Raw genomic sequence first — 21696 nt, 5'->3', positions numbered from 1 at the left:
TTTATAGTTCACAGAAAAATTTATAATTTATTTTAGATTATAAATTTTAAAATTATTTTTTTAAGTTTGTGTCAATCAATTAAACAATGTCAAATGAATTAAAATTAAAAAATATATATTTTTATTATTTAATTATATATTATGTTGATATAAACATAGATATATACACGTAAAAAATCAGTATAATTTCAACAATAATAATAATTTATTGATTAGTAGAATTTAAATAGAATAAGATATATATAATTTTTAAAGTAATTTTACGGAATTAAAAGATAATTTTTGATACACGGGTCAAGAAAACTCACTACAAGTTCAACAAATATTCAAAAGTTTGAGCCAATAATCAAAGATTAATTAAATTTTGGATATGTTTCTGTGTTTGATTTATTCTTTTTCATGGATAAAAGACATGAAAGTATTCTATTTTTTTTCTTGGAAGGCGGTGAGAATTGAACCTGAAAATATTTTACCTGATTTAATACTCGTTTTGTATATTTTTATTTGTACATTTTAGAATTTTACATATTCTTTAAGAAATAATAATTGATACAAAAATGTTTTTAATCACAATAATGTTTGACATTAAATCTTAACAAAATTTCTTTATTTTTTTAATATAATGAAAATAAAAATTTATTTTAAAAATAATGACCAACAAAATATAAACAAACCTAACCACCTTGTATAAGAACTAAAATAATTAAAAAGATCATTTATTACTCACTCCATTTCATAAGTAATTTGGCTAGTTTTAACTTTACATAAAGTTTAAAAATTTAGATAAAAAAACTATTCACTAATGATACATTGAAATGAAAGGAAGTATTAATATTAATAAGGGTTTGTAGTGGAATTCTAAATACTCCTTCATTTTTAATCAAAAATTTTGAATTTGAATCTTCGTACGTATATGAAGTATATTTAGTCAGACTCCATTATAAATATCAAAAGCGGATAAAGAAAAAGTGACAACTACTTACTGCTCTTTAAATAGAACTATTAGTAACACAAGTAGAGCTCATCATGGAAAATGACTTTTCACATTGAATTAGACAATTCAGATATTTCCTCTACTAGTAACTACCCAAAAATGTTAACAGAAACCATCAATTAATATAACACTCCAATAATTTTCAACTGTCTTTACAAGGTACACACTCAAACAGTAAAACTAGGTACTATATCCTATGCCAATTTTTTTTCTTTTTTTCTGTGTGAAGCAAAGAATTCTATTGGTACAAAGAAATAAAAATAAACTAGTACTAATACTACGCATAGAGCTCATGCAAAGTTACTATTATTATAAATCTATAGTTCACATAATATATATCGTCGATATAAATAAAATTTACACCATAAAATCCTTTTTATCTGTCATCACAGATAGTATATATCATTGGGATATGATTTGATAGTGTAAAAAATTATTTATACTGACGATATGTAAGACTTATACTCAAAGACTTAAACTAGTGGAAGATGTTGTTTGGTCTTTGAGGTCATCGGTTGTTGTTATAGGAAAAAGTGGTAGGGTTTTGAGGGGTCGATTGACACAATATGGTAAGTTATTTGGATTAATATTCATCATCACGATCCAATCTTTTCCATAGGGTCTTATCATGCAATTTTCCATATTTTGATCAGCTGGTTTTGAGAGATCCATTGGATATAGATAAGTCATTACTTGAGATGATGCTTCTTTGATTCCACCCTATATAACACAAAAAGAAAAATAAGAATCTTCAAAGTATAATAAGAGAATTTGACATAAATAGTTGTCCATCAAAATAATAACCAGCACGAATATAAGTCTCTTTAAAAATATTTCATAAACGATGAGAGATAAGTGTATTAATCTCATACATATAATATATAACTTAGTTCTAAGGTTTACACGTTAGCTAAAAATGTATATTTACCAAAATTATAATGCTAACATCATATCATATAAAAGAATCTAATCATCTCTTCAAATATATAGTCACCAAAGACATAATTTCTTACACAATCAACAAGGGACAAGTATATCCTCTAACACGTCAATGGTATTAGACATATCACCACAAGAGAACTGTTAATTACATGGAAATTTTTTTGAGAGTACTATCAAAATTTGCAGAAAAATAAGATTTCTGCGAATTTTCTTATTAATACTCAAAAAAATCCTCATATAATTAACAGTTTTCTTATAGTGGAGACAACTTAAACAAACTTATGAAATAGTTTCCTCATGCAATAATAAAACAAACAAAAAAACACTAATTTTTGTGCATACCTCTTGAAGAAGGGCAGTAGTAGATGTCAAAGGACATATTTGGTACTGATCAGTAGTGGGGCAATGAAATAGGGTATTGTTATTGGAGTTGGTAGTAGTAGTAGTTGTACTATGAGCATCAATAGGATATTGAGCTAATATTTGTTGTTGATTCATTTGTGCAAGAAGTTTTTTCTTAAGTTTTTGTCTATCCCTAGCTTTATGGTTTTGAAACCAATAAAACACATTTTTCCCTTCAATTTTACCAAATGAAGACAAATGACAAGTAATACTTTGTATTTGTGTAGCATTTGGATTTCTTAAACCTTTTCTATACATTTCTTCTAAGAACATAAGTTGTTCTGGTGTTGGACTCCATCTTGTTGGCCTTCCCATTTTTTCTCTTTTCAAAACTTGCATATTGTATTTTTTTTATTTTTTTTTGATGATTAAACTATATGGATAAGTGAGATTTTAATATCTATTTATAGAAAGAAAAAAGATAGTGAAGATGTGGGGTGTCTAATATTGGGGGTAGTTTGGAATTAATCCTAATATCATTTATTGTGGGACTGAATTTAATAAAAATGTGCATTACACATAAATTTTTTAAAAAATGTTAGGGTCATTAATATTAATTTCACTATCTATATAGAGGATTTTGACACATTTTGACAGTTGTGGATTGTGCATGAATGTTTAAGGGAGGATGAAGAATATATATTTTTGCTTATATAGACTCATTAATTATTCATATTCTACTTGTTAACCAAGGGACCTATTTTTATTATTATTATTATTACATTGGGGTAAGAGAAGTCATTATTTTAAAGGTTTCAGAATCGAATGCTTATCAATAAAATAAAAATTCAGTTATAATTTTAAAGTCATATTTGGATGTGTAGTTTTAATAATAATTTATATATATATTTTTAAGTATGGTGTAATTGTTTGCTATTTTTTTTAATTTACTTAATTTTTAGTTTTTGATTTAATTTTTATTGTTGTGATTAACTCCTAGTGATTCTGTTTTTTTTAATCATATATTTTCAAAATTGGAAAATTGATATTTGTTAAATATTCAAAGAAGACTAGAAGTGTTGGTTTTTGATGATTTACAATAAAAAGATAAAAATTGTTCAACAATATATTTAAAATTTTTTCCTAAACACTAAGAATATCTTTTTTCATTTTCTCAAAAAACTCTCAACAATTACACAAAACTTTAACTCAACTACATTTTATTCTTTTAAAAAACTCAAATTTTAATCTATCCTCAAACATTATCCAATAAATTAAAAGGAATTACCTCAAAAAGAAAAAGAAAAAAAAGAACTTCTAACTTTTGTGTGTCCATATTTTGGTGAAAAATACGGACTCATAAATATTTAAATGTTACACTTCTTTAAGAATATACCTACAATTGTACTACTACTTCACAAATCACAACAAATATTATAAAAACTTTCATCTAACAAGAATGTGACTAGTCATTCTAAATATTTAAACAAAGTGAAAAGTTAATTTGTATATTTTATCAAGTACATGTACTATCCAAAAGAAAAATTAATTCACTCTGCAACTCCATTAACTTGTGTCACTACTATATAGGCTCATTCATATATTTTAAATAGGGTTAATTGTGGGTTCAATGAAATTGATTCCCCCCTCTACCTTTATTTCAATTAATTAATGTTGGTAGTTATAATTAAAAGAGTTATGTTTTTTAAGCTAGGTGTCAACATATAGGGTAAGAAATTAAATTATTTACATATTGCATGGGGTAGAGATGGAATGAGAAATTTTAATTTATATGAGTTAAATTTTATTTATTTTTTAACTTATTGGATTCTATATAAATTATTACTATCAATATGTGCTGAATGAAATTTTTTGATATAAACATAAAGTTTTAATCAAAATTACTTATTTTTGCACTCGTATTTTTAAGGCTAGATTTACTCTTGACAGCATATTAATTTATCATATTTGTAAAACTATGAATCTCATACTCCTATGCCACCATAGATTCAATATATTAAAGTTGTTAATTATTATAATTTATATTATTTTTTTTTACATAATTTTAAATTAAAACAAACTAAAAGAAACAATTAAATTTTCAAAAAAATTAGAAGCAATATGTCGATACCAATAAAACTCCAATTAGAATGATCACTACACTCATTCATCACCTAAAAACTAAAATTATATAGGTGAACGTGTACTTATTTTATAGGGGCAAAGAATTTAAAAAAATAAATTAATAGGTGACTGATGATTTAATCATCACACGAGTCTCAAATCATTATTTTATTTTATTTTTCAATTCATATCATTACTGCGACAAGGCTAGGGAGTTGGATGCATTGGATACCATATTAATAAAGCCAACTTCTTTTGAGATTTTTCCTTTTTAATTCGAACGTATATATTAGACGAGAATGGGTTCGTATTGAAAATTGTTTTATGTTTATATTCAAATTCGAAATATTTAAAAAAGAGGAACGTTATCTATCTCATCATAATCGTTAATGATAAATCAGCCAACAACTATTTTCTATTTTTTAAAATATTCAAGCAGAAGATTCAGTTAATATAGTTATTTTTGTTTTAGATAATATGACAAGTAAAATAAGTTTATTTTAATATTCTAAAGTATTTATAAAAAAATTAATCAAACACAAATATTTATTTTATATAGTAAAAAATACTTCTGGAATGAGTGGATTAAATATGATTACTTTTTTAAAAAGTTATTTTGATAAAAGTATTCGGTAATGGGAATAATTTTTAAGTTAACAGTAATACCTCAATTGATTAGTTATCTAAATTTTTATTTCATTTGGTGAAACTTTAAATCTGATAATTTCCTCCCCTATTTATCCAAACCTTACCGCAATTTTTTTAAAGAAAAATTAAAAAAAATGCAAGCTATTGTTCTTTCAGATTATTAATTCCATGAATTATGTATTATCATTTGTAGTTGAAATCTATTCTTCGAATATGTACCAAATAAATTCACTCTTATTCAATAGTTCACAAGTCCTAAAAAGGATATAAATTATACTAAAATTCAAAAATATGTTAATGCGCAATTGATAATTACAACAAAAGTTTTATGAGATAGAGGAAATAAGGATCACGTACTTGCTCAACTCCAAAAATTATTTATTTAAAATCCTTAATTTCCTCGGACTTTTCTCTCCTAATTTATATGATATAATTCAAAATCTCCCAATTTATATAATATAATTTAAAATTTAAATTGGTAAACAAAAGATAAATTACCACATTTTATTCATATGCTTTTTAAATATAAATATATATATATATATATATATATATATATATATATATATTTATATATATATATATATATTGTCTTTTGATTTATAATACTTTTTATGTAGTTTCTAAAAATAGAAATTATTTTTAGAAAAATGCACAAGTACCGTTTAGACTATGACCGAAATTTTAGAGACACACCTTTATTAAGCTAAAGTCCAATTACTCCTGAACTTATTTTTTTAACTTTGTGCACCTTTTGTCTTACGCGGCACATTCCGCGATATCCCTCAATTGAGGTGCGTGGAAAATATATGAATGTCACGTAAGCCAAAAAGGTGAACAAAATTACCAAAAAAATAAGTTCAGGGGTAATAGGACCTTAATTTAGTTAAAGTGTGTCACTGAAATTTCGGTCATAGTCTAAGGGGTACTTGTGCATTTTTCCATTGTTTTTTCAAAAAACTTGAAAATTGTACGTCCAAATTTACCGTCAAATAAAGATGTTTGACGCTTAAAACTTGAACTGTGTCATACAAATTGAGACGATGTAAGTATTTTTTATTTTAAAAAAAACAATTTTCCTCTCAATATCGAAAGTTTGTATTAAAGCCTTGACTAAATACGAGTCACGTATTGCAGCGTTAATTCGGGGATAACGCGCGCCTCCAACATGATTCTCTCTGTATCAGAACTCAAACCTAAAACCTCTCTCATCACTTGATCACCACAATCCGTATTGATTTAAAAAAAAGAAAAGAGTATTAACTCTTATCTTTCCTCTCCCAAAAACAAATGAAAATTGAAACAAACTCATAAAGACAAGAGAAATACAGTAGGGTGTATATTCATAGAATTAAAATTAGTTGCAGCGTGAATTAATTTCATAAAAGGCTAGGTAGATATAAAATTTCATATTTTCAAATTCTTGTAGTTGTAATGTTTGATTTTAGAAGGTAAAATAATTATTACATGTAGCCGTCAAAATTAAAGTTGTAATTAAATAATTGTTGCATAAGTAGACTCAATTGCCAACCGTAATGATTAATACGCTTAACATTTCACTACAGGATGTAAATGATTATAGTTATTATAAGTAGTTGAATTTCAACACACAAAATTTATAACATCAAACATTTTCCTGTTCATTTTATGTGCTTAAATATGTGTGTGTTTATGTCTTTAACAAAATCATATCATTTAAGTTAATTGTTAGGTAAGAATGATTTTATTAGATGCGATCGTATCACTGTCTTAATATTATTTTTACTTGTTATCTAATAATTATATTTTATTTTTTATACTTTTTTTTTATAGTAGATGTATCTTGTATTTTTCTTTTTGTAGATTTATTATTTAAATTAAAGATATATGATAATATGTAATGAACGAAAACAATAAATCTATATAAATATTATATTTATTAAAATAATATAATATAATACATTATTAAATAATATGTAATAATCGTCCGAATAGAGTGTAAGTGACCTTTGGCCTATATTTTTTTGGTTCAAAATAAATAAGTATTTTTTACATTATTAAGAAGATACTATTAGATGCAGCGTGGATCTAGAGGGGTGTTAGAGTGTGAATTTGACTCTTCTCCGCGAAAAAAGAAACTCCATCTTTTAATTATATATAAGATATATTTTTTTCTATATATACATCTAGATTTTAAATTTTTATTAAAATTTTAAATCTAAAATTCATCGATACTATATTTTATTTTTTAACCTCCTTAGTAAACATTCTGAATCTTCAATTGATTAATTGTTTTCTATTAAATTTACCCCTATTTTATAGAATGAGTTTATAAAATGAGCTTTTATGTAATCATGAAATTATTATTAAACAGATCTATAAAGTTATTTTTATTTGAAAGACTTTGGATATTGATTTTTTTTTAAATTACACAAATGATATAATGTTCGAAACCCCATCTTTACTATGGTAAAACATTTCTACTAATAAAAAGTTGATGCTTCTTGATTTAAGACTTAATTTTTTTTTTAATTTAGAAGTAATTAAAATAAAAATAATTTAAAATCAACCTCTAGAAATAAGTTTTAAGTCTTTTTAGAGGTCCACTTTTTGGATTGATTTTTGCTCTTTTTTAGTAATGTATGTTGGAATCCTTATCATCAAAGTAATCCTTTAAAAGTTTTTGAACTTTGGAAATATTGATAATTTTCTCTTCTTTGTAAAAGAGTCACCATTGTTGATAGTTTGAGAAAACCTAGCTTCTTGAAAAATATATTTCTGCAATTTTTTAGTAGAGAGAAAACATAATCTTTTTCATAAAAACACGTCGATAATTAAAATTATTATATTTTCTAATTAAAAAATATAGATTTTATAATTACAAATTAGTATATTTATGTGATTTTTTCATATTTATTTAATTAAGCTTTTCTTACTATGTCTTGAAAGTCTTATTAATACTTCAAAATTTTGATAAATAGTTACTTCAATAATAAAGTAGATAAAATATAAAAATAATCCTTTCCTCATTTGTCAAATGGACAAATAAGATGAAAATTTTAATTTTTATATACCAATTGAATAATTGGAAAAAAGAAATAAATTATGATATAATTATATTTGACTTCCTAGATAATGAGTAACTTCAAATATTATTATTTCTGCACAGCCGTGGGGTGGGGTGGGGGTGAGTTGATGTCATGTAATGTGAATTATCAAAGCACAATTCAGTACGTTAGATGTTAACATAAATACTCCCATGCTATCATATTTAAAAGGGCAGTTTCTTTATTTAATTGATCGATAAAAAATAATTATAGTCATAGCCAAAGTATATAAGAAATATGTATTATTGTTGGTTATTATATTAACGGATAACTATATGTAAATTTTCTTTTATGAAATTTTTTTTCTTCGACTGATGTTAGATATAGGTGTTAGAATATTTAGCTTCGTTGAATGATTATATTGTATATAGATTATGTTTTGTTTTATATTATATAAAAATTATTGTAGTAAACAATGACAGAATATTTGTTAAGAATTTTTGATTATGTCATTTTTTTTTTGTTTTGATTAATTTTTGGTGAGCTGGCATGACTATAGTGAGGTCATCATATATAAAATTTGGGTTTTGTGACACAAGCAACATTGATAACTCTGATTTTTTTGGTAAATAACTAAATGCAAAATTAATTATCTAACACACACTAATTAATTATATGTTCCCTAAAGAGAAATATAGATAGTTGTCACGTCATTATTTGTCCTTATTAATAGTTTCAACTCTTCAATTTTATCACCTACTACTTTGGTTCAAATTTTGGTCTATTATAGGATTATAAATCAATTTCTCAATTTTGAAGAAATTAAATTTATATATTGATAAATTATATAAAACATAGTGTAACTAATGAAATTATAAATTTACATATTTTTGGTTAACAACGGGCTTGTACTATTACTTTTCGTAGCCAACTCCATGCAGTTTTACATAATACTATTGAGGAGTCTAGATTTTATATATGTCCCTTTCTATATGTATTTACGGTGTATATGTTCAAACGAATTTAATATATTACTTTTAATTTTTTTAATTTATGTGATATAAATGAAATGTTGAATTAATTAAATTTTATTTTAAATATTTTAAGTTGTTACTTAGTTATTACAATCTAATTAAAGTACATTTTAAGCAATTTCACATGATACTATTTTGGTTTCAATATCTTTTGTCCAAAAGGAATTTCTATATATATACACTCAAATATGTCATCCAACTTTCAGAAAAAGCTTATTTATGTCATCAGTTAAAATTTTGGCTTATTTATGTCATTACCGTTAAAGAAAAGGCTCATTCATGCTAATATTTTTAATAATGATTTTGTAAAATCATTTTTGACATGTGATCAATTATAATTCGACCACATCATCAATTTTTTTAATTAAAAAAATCATAATTCTGAAATTTTTTTTTGAATTTTTTGTTATTCAAAAAGTTGATGATGTGGCCGAATTATAATTGGTCACGTCATCAATTTTTTAATTAAAAAATTCAAAATTCTAAATAAATATTGAATACATTTTTTTTAAAAAATCTTAACTAAAAAAATTAGTGACATGGCCGAATTATAATTGATCACATGTCAAAAATGATTTTGCATAAATTAATTTTTTTTTAACTATAAATGAGCCTTTTCTGAAAATTAAATAACATATTTGAGCCTTTCCTTTTTTTTATTATTATTATTATTATTATTATTTTTGGGTGCGGGTGGGACTAAGGAATTGAATTAAAGGTTCCAATGATTTTTTATCTTACAATCACTAGCATTTAATTCAATACGTTGCATGTGACACAATTGATTCATTGGTGACGTCAGTTTATTAAATATTTCTCATAAGTTAGATCATCAATGAAAGCAACAACTAGATAAAAAGATACATTTTCTCTTTCTTAAGAAATATATCGATGACCTTTATCAAAATAATGATCATATTATCACATAATTATTTTTATATTTATTTTTAATAATTAAATACATGATTCGTATATGAAAAAAAAATAAATGAAAAGAAAAAGTGAAAAACTATTAGTAATAAAAAAAGGAGGAGGAGAAGATGGAAGTAACAATCAAACAATATCATAGATTATTGCTACTTATAGATTGATATAAGTCATAAAAATTAGTGGGAGTTGAAGAGATATACTATTTGAGTAGGGAATGTAGATAAATGATTTTCTTTTCTAATCTATGATTAGAATTAGTAAATACAATAGAATCTCTTTTAATTATATCAAAAAAAATTAATCAATATGAAGAATGAAGGATTTTTTATTTTTTAAAAAAATTAAGATGAAAGATAAATAGTTTTCTAGTTCTTAAAGATTTGTCATATCACTTTTGTCACAGTATATATAATAAAAATAATTTTTAGCGATAATGAATATACATATTATCAATGAGTGTTAAAATATTAGTTAATATATTTAGCAACAATTTAATATTATTATTAATTAATTGCGCTAAATATTATTTTTGGTGTAGCGTGAATTAATATCTATATCTTTATAAATGACAAAGCGAGACTGTTTTCAATAGACCTTCGACTAAAAAAAGTTTGAAATTGAATTGCAAGAAAAATATATGAGCAAATACCAAGAAATAAAGCAAATATAACATGATAATAATACACTCCTTCAAAAAAATAGAAGGCTAGCCCATACTTCTCTCACATAACGCGTAAAAATATTATACTATCTATTAATCTTTTATTCTAAATAATAATTTTAGAAGTTTTCTATTTAAATTCATATCCACGATTAGCTAAAACTGTGTCATTTTCTAGCTTTCCAAAATTGTATGTCCTACCATCTTTACAACATTGACTTTTGTTTATGTGCAATTATATTGGATTGATTCACAGGCCATTTAATTACTGTTCATAATATTGATTAATTATTATGAATTCTAGAGGACACTGTAGTGCATATATGTCTTCTGAAATTCTGATAAAATTTTAGTTCTGGGGGAGCAGGTCAGTAAAATAGTTATGAATTGGTGGTGCCTCGATTAGAATTATTCATTCATAATAGTGGGGCTACAATAAAAAATTGTAGTTTAATTTATAAAACAATTAATAGGATAATACTTAGATCCATATTTCGATGTTGTGATGGCAAACGGGCGTGTTAGGTTAACTGTGAACTGGTTGAATATGATGTTTGTGATGAATTTAAAGTGATAGAAAATAAATTATTGTTACAAATAAAATATATATAAAAAAAAAATTTATTGATAAAAGTCGTTGCGTCCTAGTGCATCTCCTTTCTCTCTCGTTATGTTAAGGCACATTAGCATGGTGTACTCCTCTTATTCGAATCGGAGTTTGAAACCAAACTCCTCCTCAGGAGGATAGATGGGGAGATTTAGGTGAGATCTAATGTAGATTCAACTTTTGATTCACTCGTGAAGGAACCACCACACTTCCTCTCTTCTTGAAAATCTATACATCCCTTATCAGTGTATGAATAACTATCTCTCAAGCACAAGTTTAGGTTCGACCTTAATGGAAAAATAAAATGGAGTCCCTAATAACGCATCTTTATAGACCAAGAACTATAAGATCACCCTTTTCATTCTGGGGTGACAAAGTGATCGTACCATTCAAGACATTTTTTCTTGAATGTAGGTACAAATCTCTTTTCTTCTCTTTTAAGATTTCTATCTCTGGTTATTTTTTTTATAGATTTCGTTCAAAGGTTGTTAGTGACGTATTTTTCGGATAATATGGACCTCGATCCATGAAAGAATTTTTTTTTTTGGATATTCTCAAGATATTTGATTGTCTCGACCATATATCTTTTTAAAGTTCAACTTCTCAATTGTCTCTTGAGTCAATTGCATCTGTACGAAGGATTGGAAGCTAATATTACAAGGAAAGAAAGCTAGTATTCATGGAAAGGAAGTTGATATACAAGTGATATATCACTGATACACATGCTGATATACGGGGCGAAAATAGGCCGAAACCCAAGCGATGGCAAAAGCCCAATTTTGGGCCAATAGGGCTTCGGACCTAAGTCACCCAAATGCATTTGCTTTACAAAAATAATTAAGGGTTCATTTATAAATATCAACTTGGAAATCCCTTTTATATACTTTGGTTTATTTTCATTTTTATAATAATTAGGTCTAGGGGGGATTAAGTGAAATTGAATCAAGGTTTGTTCATCTTTAAGATGGTTTCTTATAGGATTATCTAGCTGTAGATACTGTCCATCACTTACTTCCTATTTTTTAGTCGTGTTCTTTAGTTGAATTTCAATTTAAGTCAACAATTTTGAGTTAGCCAGCATTTTATCTTTCAATATAGGACTTCTCGAAGTGAACACGAGAAAAAAAAAAGAAAAAGCAAACCCTAAAAAAAATAAGTGATAGAAACCCCTGGACCCCCGTCTCTTGCTAGGAGTGCCTGAAAATAGGGCTAGCTCTAAGTACATATAAAATTTATTATAATTCGATCATTGAAAAAGCCTATATATTATTATTACTTGTCATATATGTGGTTATATAGCACTTTTAATAATTAATGTGTCACAAGTTACTATAAATGATAAAAGTTCTACTTTCAAATATAGTATGTCTTAAAGAAGTTACATATTTTAAGTAACTAATTAGCTATATTATATGTTAGTATCAATGATATTGATGCCATGCAATATCATTTTTAAGATTATTATTAAATCATTAGTTGAACCGGCGACATATCAAATATATAATATATATATATATATATATGTGAGCTCATATTTTAAGTAATTAATTAGCTATATTATATGTTCTACGATAAGTGAATAAATATGCAAACTTTTTGGTGAAAGGTCATAAATTTAATGTAAATATGCTATGTATTTTATCGGAATTTAAATATTTCTATTAATTTTCTTTATTTTAATTCATTTGTCCTATTTTCATTTTTAGTTCTTTATAAAAGAATGTGTCTTTCATTTTTTTGGCAATTTTTTTATTTCAATTTTTCATATAGTATGTTTAAGACCACAAGAATAAAATAAATTTGATACATTCTACATATCTTTAATTTAAGACTACACGATTCAAAAATATCATTACAGCCTTAAACTTCTTATCAAATCAAAAAAGTATATAAAAATTGATACAAAGAGAGTAATATTTTTCAATATACAAAAAAAAAAAAAAAGTTATTTGAATACAAAATTAATACATATAGATGAGGACCATTGCCCATTGGGATGATTACTGTCCATATATGATTTTATGACCTATATACCCTTACAAGTGATGAATGTTTATGTAGTATGGACCATTTTTTTTTATGTAATATGGACCAAAACATTAATTCTATGTATATAAGAGATATATCGCGTAAATTAAATACATAACTATAAGGCTGCCATAATTTATTTTGGCAAATTGGCAATTCAATAACTGTTTGTATCATGAAGAATTTACTGTTTCTGAAAAACTATTGAATTTTCCAAAGATCAGTACTTTTTTTTAAAATCATTTGGATCATATAGTGGTCCAAGCATCTTATTTCCTATTTAATACAAATTCAAATATTTGTATATTAAGTTTGATTATGAAATATTTGAAGTTTGGAAAAATATTTGAAGTTGGAATTGAAAGATAATATTTGAAAGTTTCGTAAGTAACATTTTAACTTGAAATGGATGGAGGAAAAAAAAATTCTTATATATAGAGAAATAAAATATAGTATTATTAGACATAGTAAGGATTTTTCATTTATCAAAGTTAGCATATATATTTTTAAAAACGTATGTAAAATCATGCTTCGAATCTCACTTACGACTCCAATTTTTGTTCACAATTTCATGTATAAATATTATGTATAATATTTATATAATTGTATCTTTTAAATGAAGTTTATGTTAGATTTTTGAAAAAGAAAATACATATAATTTTTGTGTATATAATTGTTTTTTTGATATGAAGTTCATGTTAGATTTTTGAAAAAGAAAATACATATAATTTTTGTTTATATAATTGTATATATCTTTAGATTCTTTTAAACTATAGATTAGTCATATAAGATCTTATTTAGTTATAAAGTGGTATTTTTTTCTTTAAAAAAAAATATTTATTTGGTCAAACGGGTAAATCAGAAATATGGGAAAGTTATGCGACAAAGCAAATTTATACTATTTAATTACTCATCATAACTATAGTTTGCTATAATTATCACTTGCGACTAACATTATACATTAATTACGTGGGCTGACTTCGAATTTATATAATTAATCATGTTTGTATATGTATAATTCGTCATAATATACAAATACATATGTAATATACAATTATTTAAACTATATACATATACAAATTCACCTCTTTCCCACTCTCTGCCTTCTCTCGCTCGCCTCTCTCCTCCCTCTCCCAATCTCGCTTTCCCTATATATAAATGTATATGTATAATATACAGGTATAACAATATATAATTCACCTTGTTTTATCGAAAAAAAAGGGGTGATTTTCGAAAAGAGTTTATTTTTTAGATTTTTAGGAGTCGCCACTTAATTTTTTAAGAAAAATCAAGAAAACTTCGTTTCTAAACAACTTAAACAGAAAAATTGTTTTGAAACATTTTAAGGGTTCGGGATTCTTATTAGCGTCTTAGGAAGGTGTAAGGCACCTAAAACACTCCGTTAAAATACGGTTTTCCAGCGATTAACTTATTTGACTATTTTTAATAATTATTGGAAGTTATTTAGGCAATTTTCAAGTTTTGACACATTTATCATTTATCTTGCCATTTGGTGAATCTAATCTTGAGTTAAACTTTCTTATAGTTTTATCTAAACGAGCTCTACAGATTTTGAAACCAATTATCGTTTAGAAGTTAGTTTTACGCTTGACAAAGTTTGAAAGGCGTTTCGACAGGGTTTGGAGTTTTATAACCCTAAAACTAACGATATTCAAGCACGTAAACAACTAATCAAAGAGAGAGAGAGAGAAAGAGAGAGAGAGAGAGATTTTGGGTCCAAACTCGGGTACTGTTCGCCTTGACCGAGTTTTGGACCCACCTGTTTTTGGGTTTTAACCCATTTTTCACCTGTCCTAATCTAAACATATAAAATAAATACAAGAGAAATAGAAAAACGGAAAATAATAAAGGCTTATGCCTATTACAAATAAATACAGCGAAACAAAAATAAGAACAGTCTTCTAATCCGTTTTTGGGTTTTTCTTCAATCTTTCCGGAATTTCGAACTTGCACACTTGTCTTGACGGAATGACTCGAATGAAGGCTTTTGAGCCTTTGTGGCTCTTCCGAAAGGCCAAAAGAGGAGGGGAGTCCCAAACGGACTCGAGAGAGGTTTTCACATGCCACAAAACAAAGGAAATGAGAATCATCATCTTTAAAAAAAATAGCTAGAGTAAATCAAATCACAAGGACAGCAAACCAGCATCCAACAATTTTAATGACAATTTTAAGGCTAGGTAAAATCATTTCAACTCAAGTGATGCCACACAACAATACATTAAGATATACCGCCAATCCAAAAAGGGAGAAATCTTTACACGAAATTATTGACAACCCCACTTCGTTGAAGAACAGACTTATCAAGAAAACAAGTAACTAAGTGCAACTGAAATGTACCAGGTTGTTAACACCCAACTAATCATTTGTGCTTCAGAAACTAGAACATCTCTCACTTAAGTTTTAGAGAGATTTCACCATAATGAAGCAACACAAAATCATTTAGATCAAGGCTAAGAACAAAAAGAACTAAGGACTGCATACGAATTCAAACTGAAGATTTTGACGACAACAAAAGTACGAAACCTAAACATTCAACTACCAACCACCAGAAATTTCGACGAAGCGTCGAAACGAACGATGAAGAAGATGCTCAAGTAAACGGCGGGTATTTCTAGCATGAAACGTACATAAGCAGCCAAACACTTAATATGCGATAGCGAAAACAGTAACAAAACAAGGGAGACCAACAACGGAACACCATTTCTCATTCGACGTCGAAACAGGACGTGACTCAACGAACAGCAACCAAACATTTAAACATGAGGAGAAACCGAAATGAAAACAGAGGAATAACAGTCTGTGAACAGCAAAAAATCAAACGAGAAACTGCCCCGTACATCAGATTCTGCAGAGACCAAACATGCTAAATACATTCGCGACAAAACATATCCGAGATGGAAGGGAGATTACCTCTTCGAAAGCAGCGAAACAGGGACGGGTACGAGCAGGCGACTGTTCCACCACGCGAACCCGGCCAGGCGTTCCAACCAAAGCAACGATCTCACTCCGTTTTTTTTTTCTTTTCTTTTCGAACAGAAAGCCAGAGGCGAGCGAGAGACCTCCGAACTACGATCTCTCTAAGATTCCTCTTCTAGAGAACCTATCGTCAAAGCTAGACTACGATAAGTCTTTTCTAAACCAAGAACAGACAGAACAACAACTTTTTTTTTCGACTAAAGCTCCAACTCTCGAAAATTTTCTCAAACAAAAATGTCCAACCCCTTTTCTGAAGAAGAAAAAGGGGTTTTATAGCGGAGGAGCGTTAGCCCCCCCTTTTCTCCTTTTTAATTCGAAACTAAATCCCATTTTCGGTCAAACTTCACATGGCACAGGCGTGTTGGAGAGGATGAAATTGACACCTCACAGACCTACTCGACAGCGTATGGGTCTCTGCGCTTCCGTCTGATTCACGCGAAGAGAAAGATGGAAGGAGAAGAGCGTGGGGTTGTTGGGGGGTTCTGTTTTTCTGCGTTTTGCAGGCTGCGATGGGATGGGGAGAGAAAGGGAAAGGGAAAAGGAAAGGGAGGGAGGTCGCGTGAGGGAGACGAGAGCGTGGGGAGATTGAGGGAGAGAGCGAGAGATCGTGGCTGGCTTGGGGATTTTTTGGCGTCTGTTTTCTGGGTTCTGTCGAGAGGAAGGGAAAGGGAAAGGGAGGGAAGTCGCGTGAGGGAGACGAGAGCGTGGGGAGATTGAGGGAGAGAGCGAGAGAGCACGGGGAGAGGGTCGCGTGGGCGTGAGGTTTCTGGAAAACGCGTGAGGGCGCTTTCTGGGGGGCATCTGTTCTTCCTGGGCATGGGGTCATGTGGGGAAGAAGAGAAGGGAAGGGGGTCGCGGGTCGGGTATTAGGTGTTGGGTCGGAGCGGGTATGGGGCTGGGTTGAAGGGTAATTTTTTATTTAAATGTTTTGGGCCGTCTGAATGGGGAAGAAGTGGGCTGGGATATTTGGAAGGGTGGGCTGCTGAAGAAAAGGGAGATTTGGGCCTGGGCGTTGGGCTGGAAAAGGAATGGGTTTAAGATATACATATATACATATACATATATGTATATACATATATGTATATATGTACATATATTTTATTTTCGCAAGATTTAAAAAACTAATTAACTCATACCGACGCGGATCAAAATTGGGTGTCAACAACTGTCCCTCATTTTACTTGGGTTGATGCAAGCAACTCGAGGAAAATGAAGTTGACCGAACCAATTTTGACCAACTCCATTCGCCTTCAAGAAGAAGGATTTGACAAAGAGTTTTAGGAATTATGGCCGAACCCTTGCAAACGGGTCTCCTACATATCTCAGGCTATATGAGAATTCAGGCCACTTGTAGTTCGATAAGCTTGATTTACCGCACGATTTCAAAGAATCAAAAGCCACCTCGACACCGAATTATGAAGGTATCGAAATGCTCGAGAATAGAATTCGAGAGCGAAATGTTGGAATACAGCCGAGTTTTCAACATTGAATCCGCCTACATACCCTTAAACCTTCGGAATCAGGCTGTGTGTAGTTCGACTCGATCGTTGGAAAAGGAAAACTATTATGCTAGCTAACCTTCGGTTTCGGACGAGTGACACATTAAACGAGTATGAAAAAGAGGCTTGTAACCTCTTAGCCATGACTGTGGAGCTCTTCACATCCATAGGTAAGAACTTACACGGACATAATTCCCAAATCTTTTGGCGTATTGTCACTCAGATTGGAAACTCGCTTCTGATAAAACAAGACTTTCGGAAGCTAGACAGAAACTGACAGAACTAGAGAAAACCCGTATGCCTCGAGAGGGTGGTTCGATTGTGGTGGAAGTCGCTCCTCTGCTCGCGTCCTAAGAGTTTGACACTCCTCTTTGGACTGTGTCCCAGTTCGCTGCTAAGAAAAGTTCCACGTTGTGCTGCATCCTTTTTGATGTCGTCCGCACCTGTGGTTTTTGGAGAATTCATCCTTTTGGATGCTCTCGACAAAGACTGAGATAAAACTCGTCAGCTTAAAAATGCAATTAGGATGGGAGATAGTGTCTTTTACCATGTCGACACTTCATTGTTCTCCTCCATGTTCGACGTCGACTCGATCGGTCTGACGTCCAGCAAATAAAGCTTATGCCTTGTGTTTTGCAATATCATCTTCAATGCATTCCATACTTGATGTCGAAATAAATAAATAAATGCTGATGCGATATTGATGTTTCTTTTGTTGTCATCTTCGATGCTCTCCATGATGTTTATTTTTATAAGAAATAACATAATGCAGTCGAGGCCAATGGATAAGTATTGCTCTTTCTTTATACAAGTACGTCTTCTTGCGGGTCATGAATATCTTCCCGCGATACGTAAATTCCTGCGAGATATGAATCTTCTCGCGATGCATAACTTTCAGCGAAGAATAAAATCTTCTTGCGATGTGCAAATTTTGACGAGGCACGAATTCTTCTCGTCGTGCATAAATTTTGACGAGGCATGAAATCTTCTCGTCATGCATGATTATTAACTCGCGATGCATGATTTCCGCGATGCATGATTCCGCGATGCATGATTCCGCGATGCATGAATTCCAGCGAGGCATAAATTCTTCTCGCGATGTATAAATTTTGACGAGGCATAAAACCTTCTCGTCATGCATGATTATTAACTCGCGATGCATGATTTCCGCGATGCATGATTCCGCGATGCATGAATTCCAGCGAGGCATAAATTCTTCTCGCGATGTATAAATTTCGACGAGGCATGAAATCTTCTCGTCATGCATGATTATTGACTCGCGATGCATGATTCCGCGATGCATGAATTCCAGCGAGGCATAAATTCTTCTTGCGATGTATAAATTTCGACGAGGCATGAAATCTTCTCGTCATGCATGATTATTGACTCGCGATGCATGATTTCCGCGATGCATGATTCCGCGATGCATGAATTCCAGCGAGGCATAAATTCTTCTCGCGATGTATAAATTTCGACGAGGCATGAAATCTTCTCGTCATGCATGATTATTGACTCGCGATGCATGATTTCCGCGATGCATGGTTCCGCGATGCATGAATTCCAGCGAGGCATAAATTCTTCTCGCGATGTATAAATTTCGACGAGGCATGAAATCTTCTCGTCATGCATGATTATTGACTCGCGATGCATGATTTCCGCGATGCATGAATTCCAGCGAGGCATAAATTCTTCTCGCGATGTATAAATTTCGACGAGGCATGAAATCTTCTCGTCATGCATGATTATTGACTCGCGATGCATGATTTCCGCGATGCATGATTCCGCGATGCATGAATTCCAGCGAGGCATAAATTCTTCTCGCGATGTATAAATTTCGACGAGGCATGAAATCTTCTCGTCATGCATGATTATTGACTCGCGATGCATGATTTCCGCGATGCATGGTTCCGCGATGCATGAATTCTTCTCGCGATGTATAAATTTCGACGAGGCATGAAATCTTCTCGTCATGCATGATTATTGACTCGCGATGCATGATTTCCGCGATGCATGATTCCGCGATGCATGAATTCCAGCGAGGCATAAATTCTTCTCGCGATGTATAAATTTCGACGAGGCATGAAATCTTCTCGTCATGCATGATTATTGACTCGCGATGCATGATTTCCGCGATGCATGATTCCGCGATGCATGAATTCCAGCGAGGCATAAATTCTTCTCGCGATGTATAAATTTCGACGAGGCATGAAATCTTCTCGTCATGCATGATTATTGACTCGCGATGCATGATTTCCGCGATGCATGGTTCCGCGATGCATGAATTCTTCTCGCGATGTATAAATTTCGACGAGGCATGAAATCTTCTCGTCATGCATGATTATTGACTCGCGATGCATGATTTCCGCGATGCATGATTCCGCGATGCATGAATTCCAGCGAGGCATAAATTCTTCTCGCGATGTATAAATTTCGACGAGGCATGAAATCTTCTCGTCATGCATGATTATTTATATTGCCCCCGTGAATAGTAACGGCAAGACGACCTCCAAATAATATATTGACTTGATCGATAATGATAAAAATAATAATTGCATAGCTGTCTCTTCTGAGGTAATGCATTGTCTTGATCGACAATAATCATCTTGCTTTGATAACGCAATGCAAATAGCGTCTTCTATAGAAATCGTGAAATCTTCGCTAAGATTCCTTTTTGATCCACCTTTGAATCTGGTCAGGCACTTTGTAAATTTCATGTATTGGGGAATGGCTTGAAATAAACAAACACATTCACAAGCATCTTGGCATAAAGATATGAAATGCTTCTTGCTTTCAATAAAATCACCGGCTTTGGAGATAGTTTTCTCCTTCTCCGTATTCATCAGTCGGAAGAATTCGGCCGATTTCGAAGTGAAGCTATAAACCTGCATCCACAGAAAAATTGTCAGTTTTAAACATACTGATCTGTGTCGATCCCTTCGATTGTTTGCTCCTTGTCTTGCCGTCCTCGGTTGATTTCCCGATTTCCCGACTCTTGATAGATAAGAAAATATCTTATGCCAAAACAGATGAAATATAAAAGGGAAATTTTTAAGAGAAGCAAGAAATTTTTTAAGAAATAGTATCTCGAAAAAGTCAATGCCAAGTCATGTCATGTCAGGCTTAACGAGCTTCTTTGAGTCCGACGCTTGTCGAATGAATTTCAGAGGCATTCCGGACTTGTGGGGAAGTCCCATGACGAAATTTTGAGGCCATCCTCAAAATTTCTGTCCCAGTTTAGTATCTCGCTCATCTTTCCATTGTAACCGAACAAATCTCGGAATTTTTGAGATCTTCTCAAAAATTTTGTCCCAGTCGCAAACTCGAAATGTCCTTAGTTTGATCCGCTGAGGAGAAGGTTCCTTTTGGAGAATTTTTGAGTCCCTCTCAAAAATTCTGTCCCAGTTTCTATTGTAGAAGGGGGAAATAGAGATCTTACGAGAGATATGACCGAGCCCTTGTGGCGCCTACGTATCCCGTTGAGGCAGGAATCAGGTCAAACGTAGTTCCCCTTTAAAGGTTAACAAGAATAAAATTTACAAAGAAACCGACCGAAGCCGACAAAGGCCGCCTACGTATCTCATTCTTGAGAATTCAGGTCGAACGTAGTTCAGGTCGTAGAATTTGGTCTTCTGTTTTGACTTATTAAAGAAGTCCAACTTCAAATGAATTTTTGAGATCCTCTCAAAAATTCTGTCCCAGTTTCCATTATGGAGAGGAATGGAAATCTTCTGGGTATATGACCGAGCCGTTGTGGCGCCTACGTATCCCGTTGAGGCAGGAATCAGGTCAAACGTAGTTCCAACACAAGGAATAATCAAGGGGAATAAATGGGGTGACCGAAGCCGACATAGGCCGCCTACGTAT

At 30.5% G+C, this 21696-nt stretch overlaps 1 protein-coding gene and 1 non-coding gene across 2 annotated transcripts; both read right to left on the bottom strand.

The window, feature by feature from the left end:
* Positions 1-1096: 1096 nt before the first annotated feature.
* Positions 1097-3167, bottom strand: LOC101255167 (WUSCHEL-related homeobox 3). Its single transcript, XM_004251238.5, has 2 exons — positions 2279-3167; positions 1097-1714 (listed from the first exon to the last, which is right to left on the bottom strand). Exons 1-2 carry the CDS (start codon positions 2675-2677, stop codon positions 1460-1462), a joined length of 654 nt encoding a protein of 217 aa, XP_004251286.2. The 5' UTR covers positions 2678-3167; the 3' UTR covers positions 1097-1459.
* A 12483-nt stretch (positions 3168-15650) lies between these two features.
* LOC112940548 (small nucleolar RNA snoR137) lies at positions 15651-15786 on the bottom strand. The gene has a single exon (XR_003244881.2). It is a non-coding gene; the product is annotated as a small nucleolar RNA snoR137 (small nucleolar RNA).
* Between the last annotated feature and the right edge of the window lie 5910 nt (positions 15787-21696).

This window comes from Solanum lycopersicum, chromosome 11 (genome assembly GCF_036512215.1).
Source record: "Solanum lycopersicum chromosome 11, SLM_r2.1".
Taxonomy (NCBI): Eukaryota; Viridiplantae; Streptophyta; class Magnoliopsida; order Solanales; family Solanaceae; genus Solanum; species Solanum lycopersicum.
Note: the sequence above shows the minus strand (reverse complement) of the source record. Positions and strands in the feature narration are given on the sequence as shown.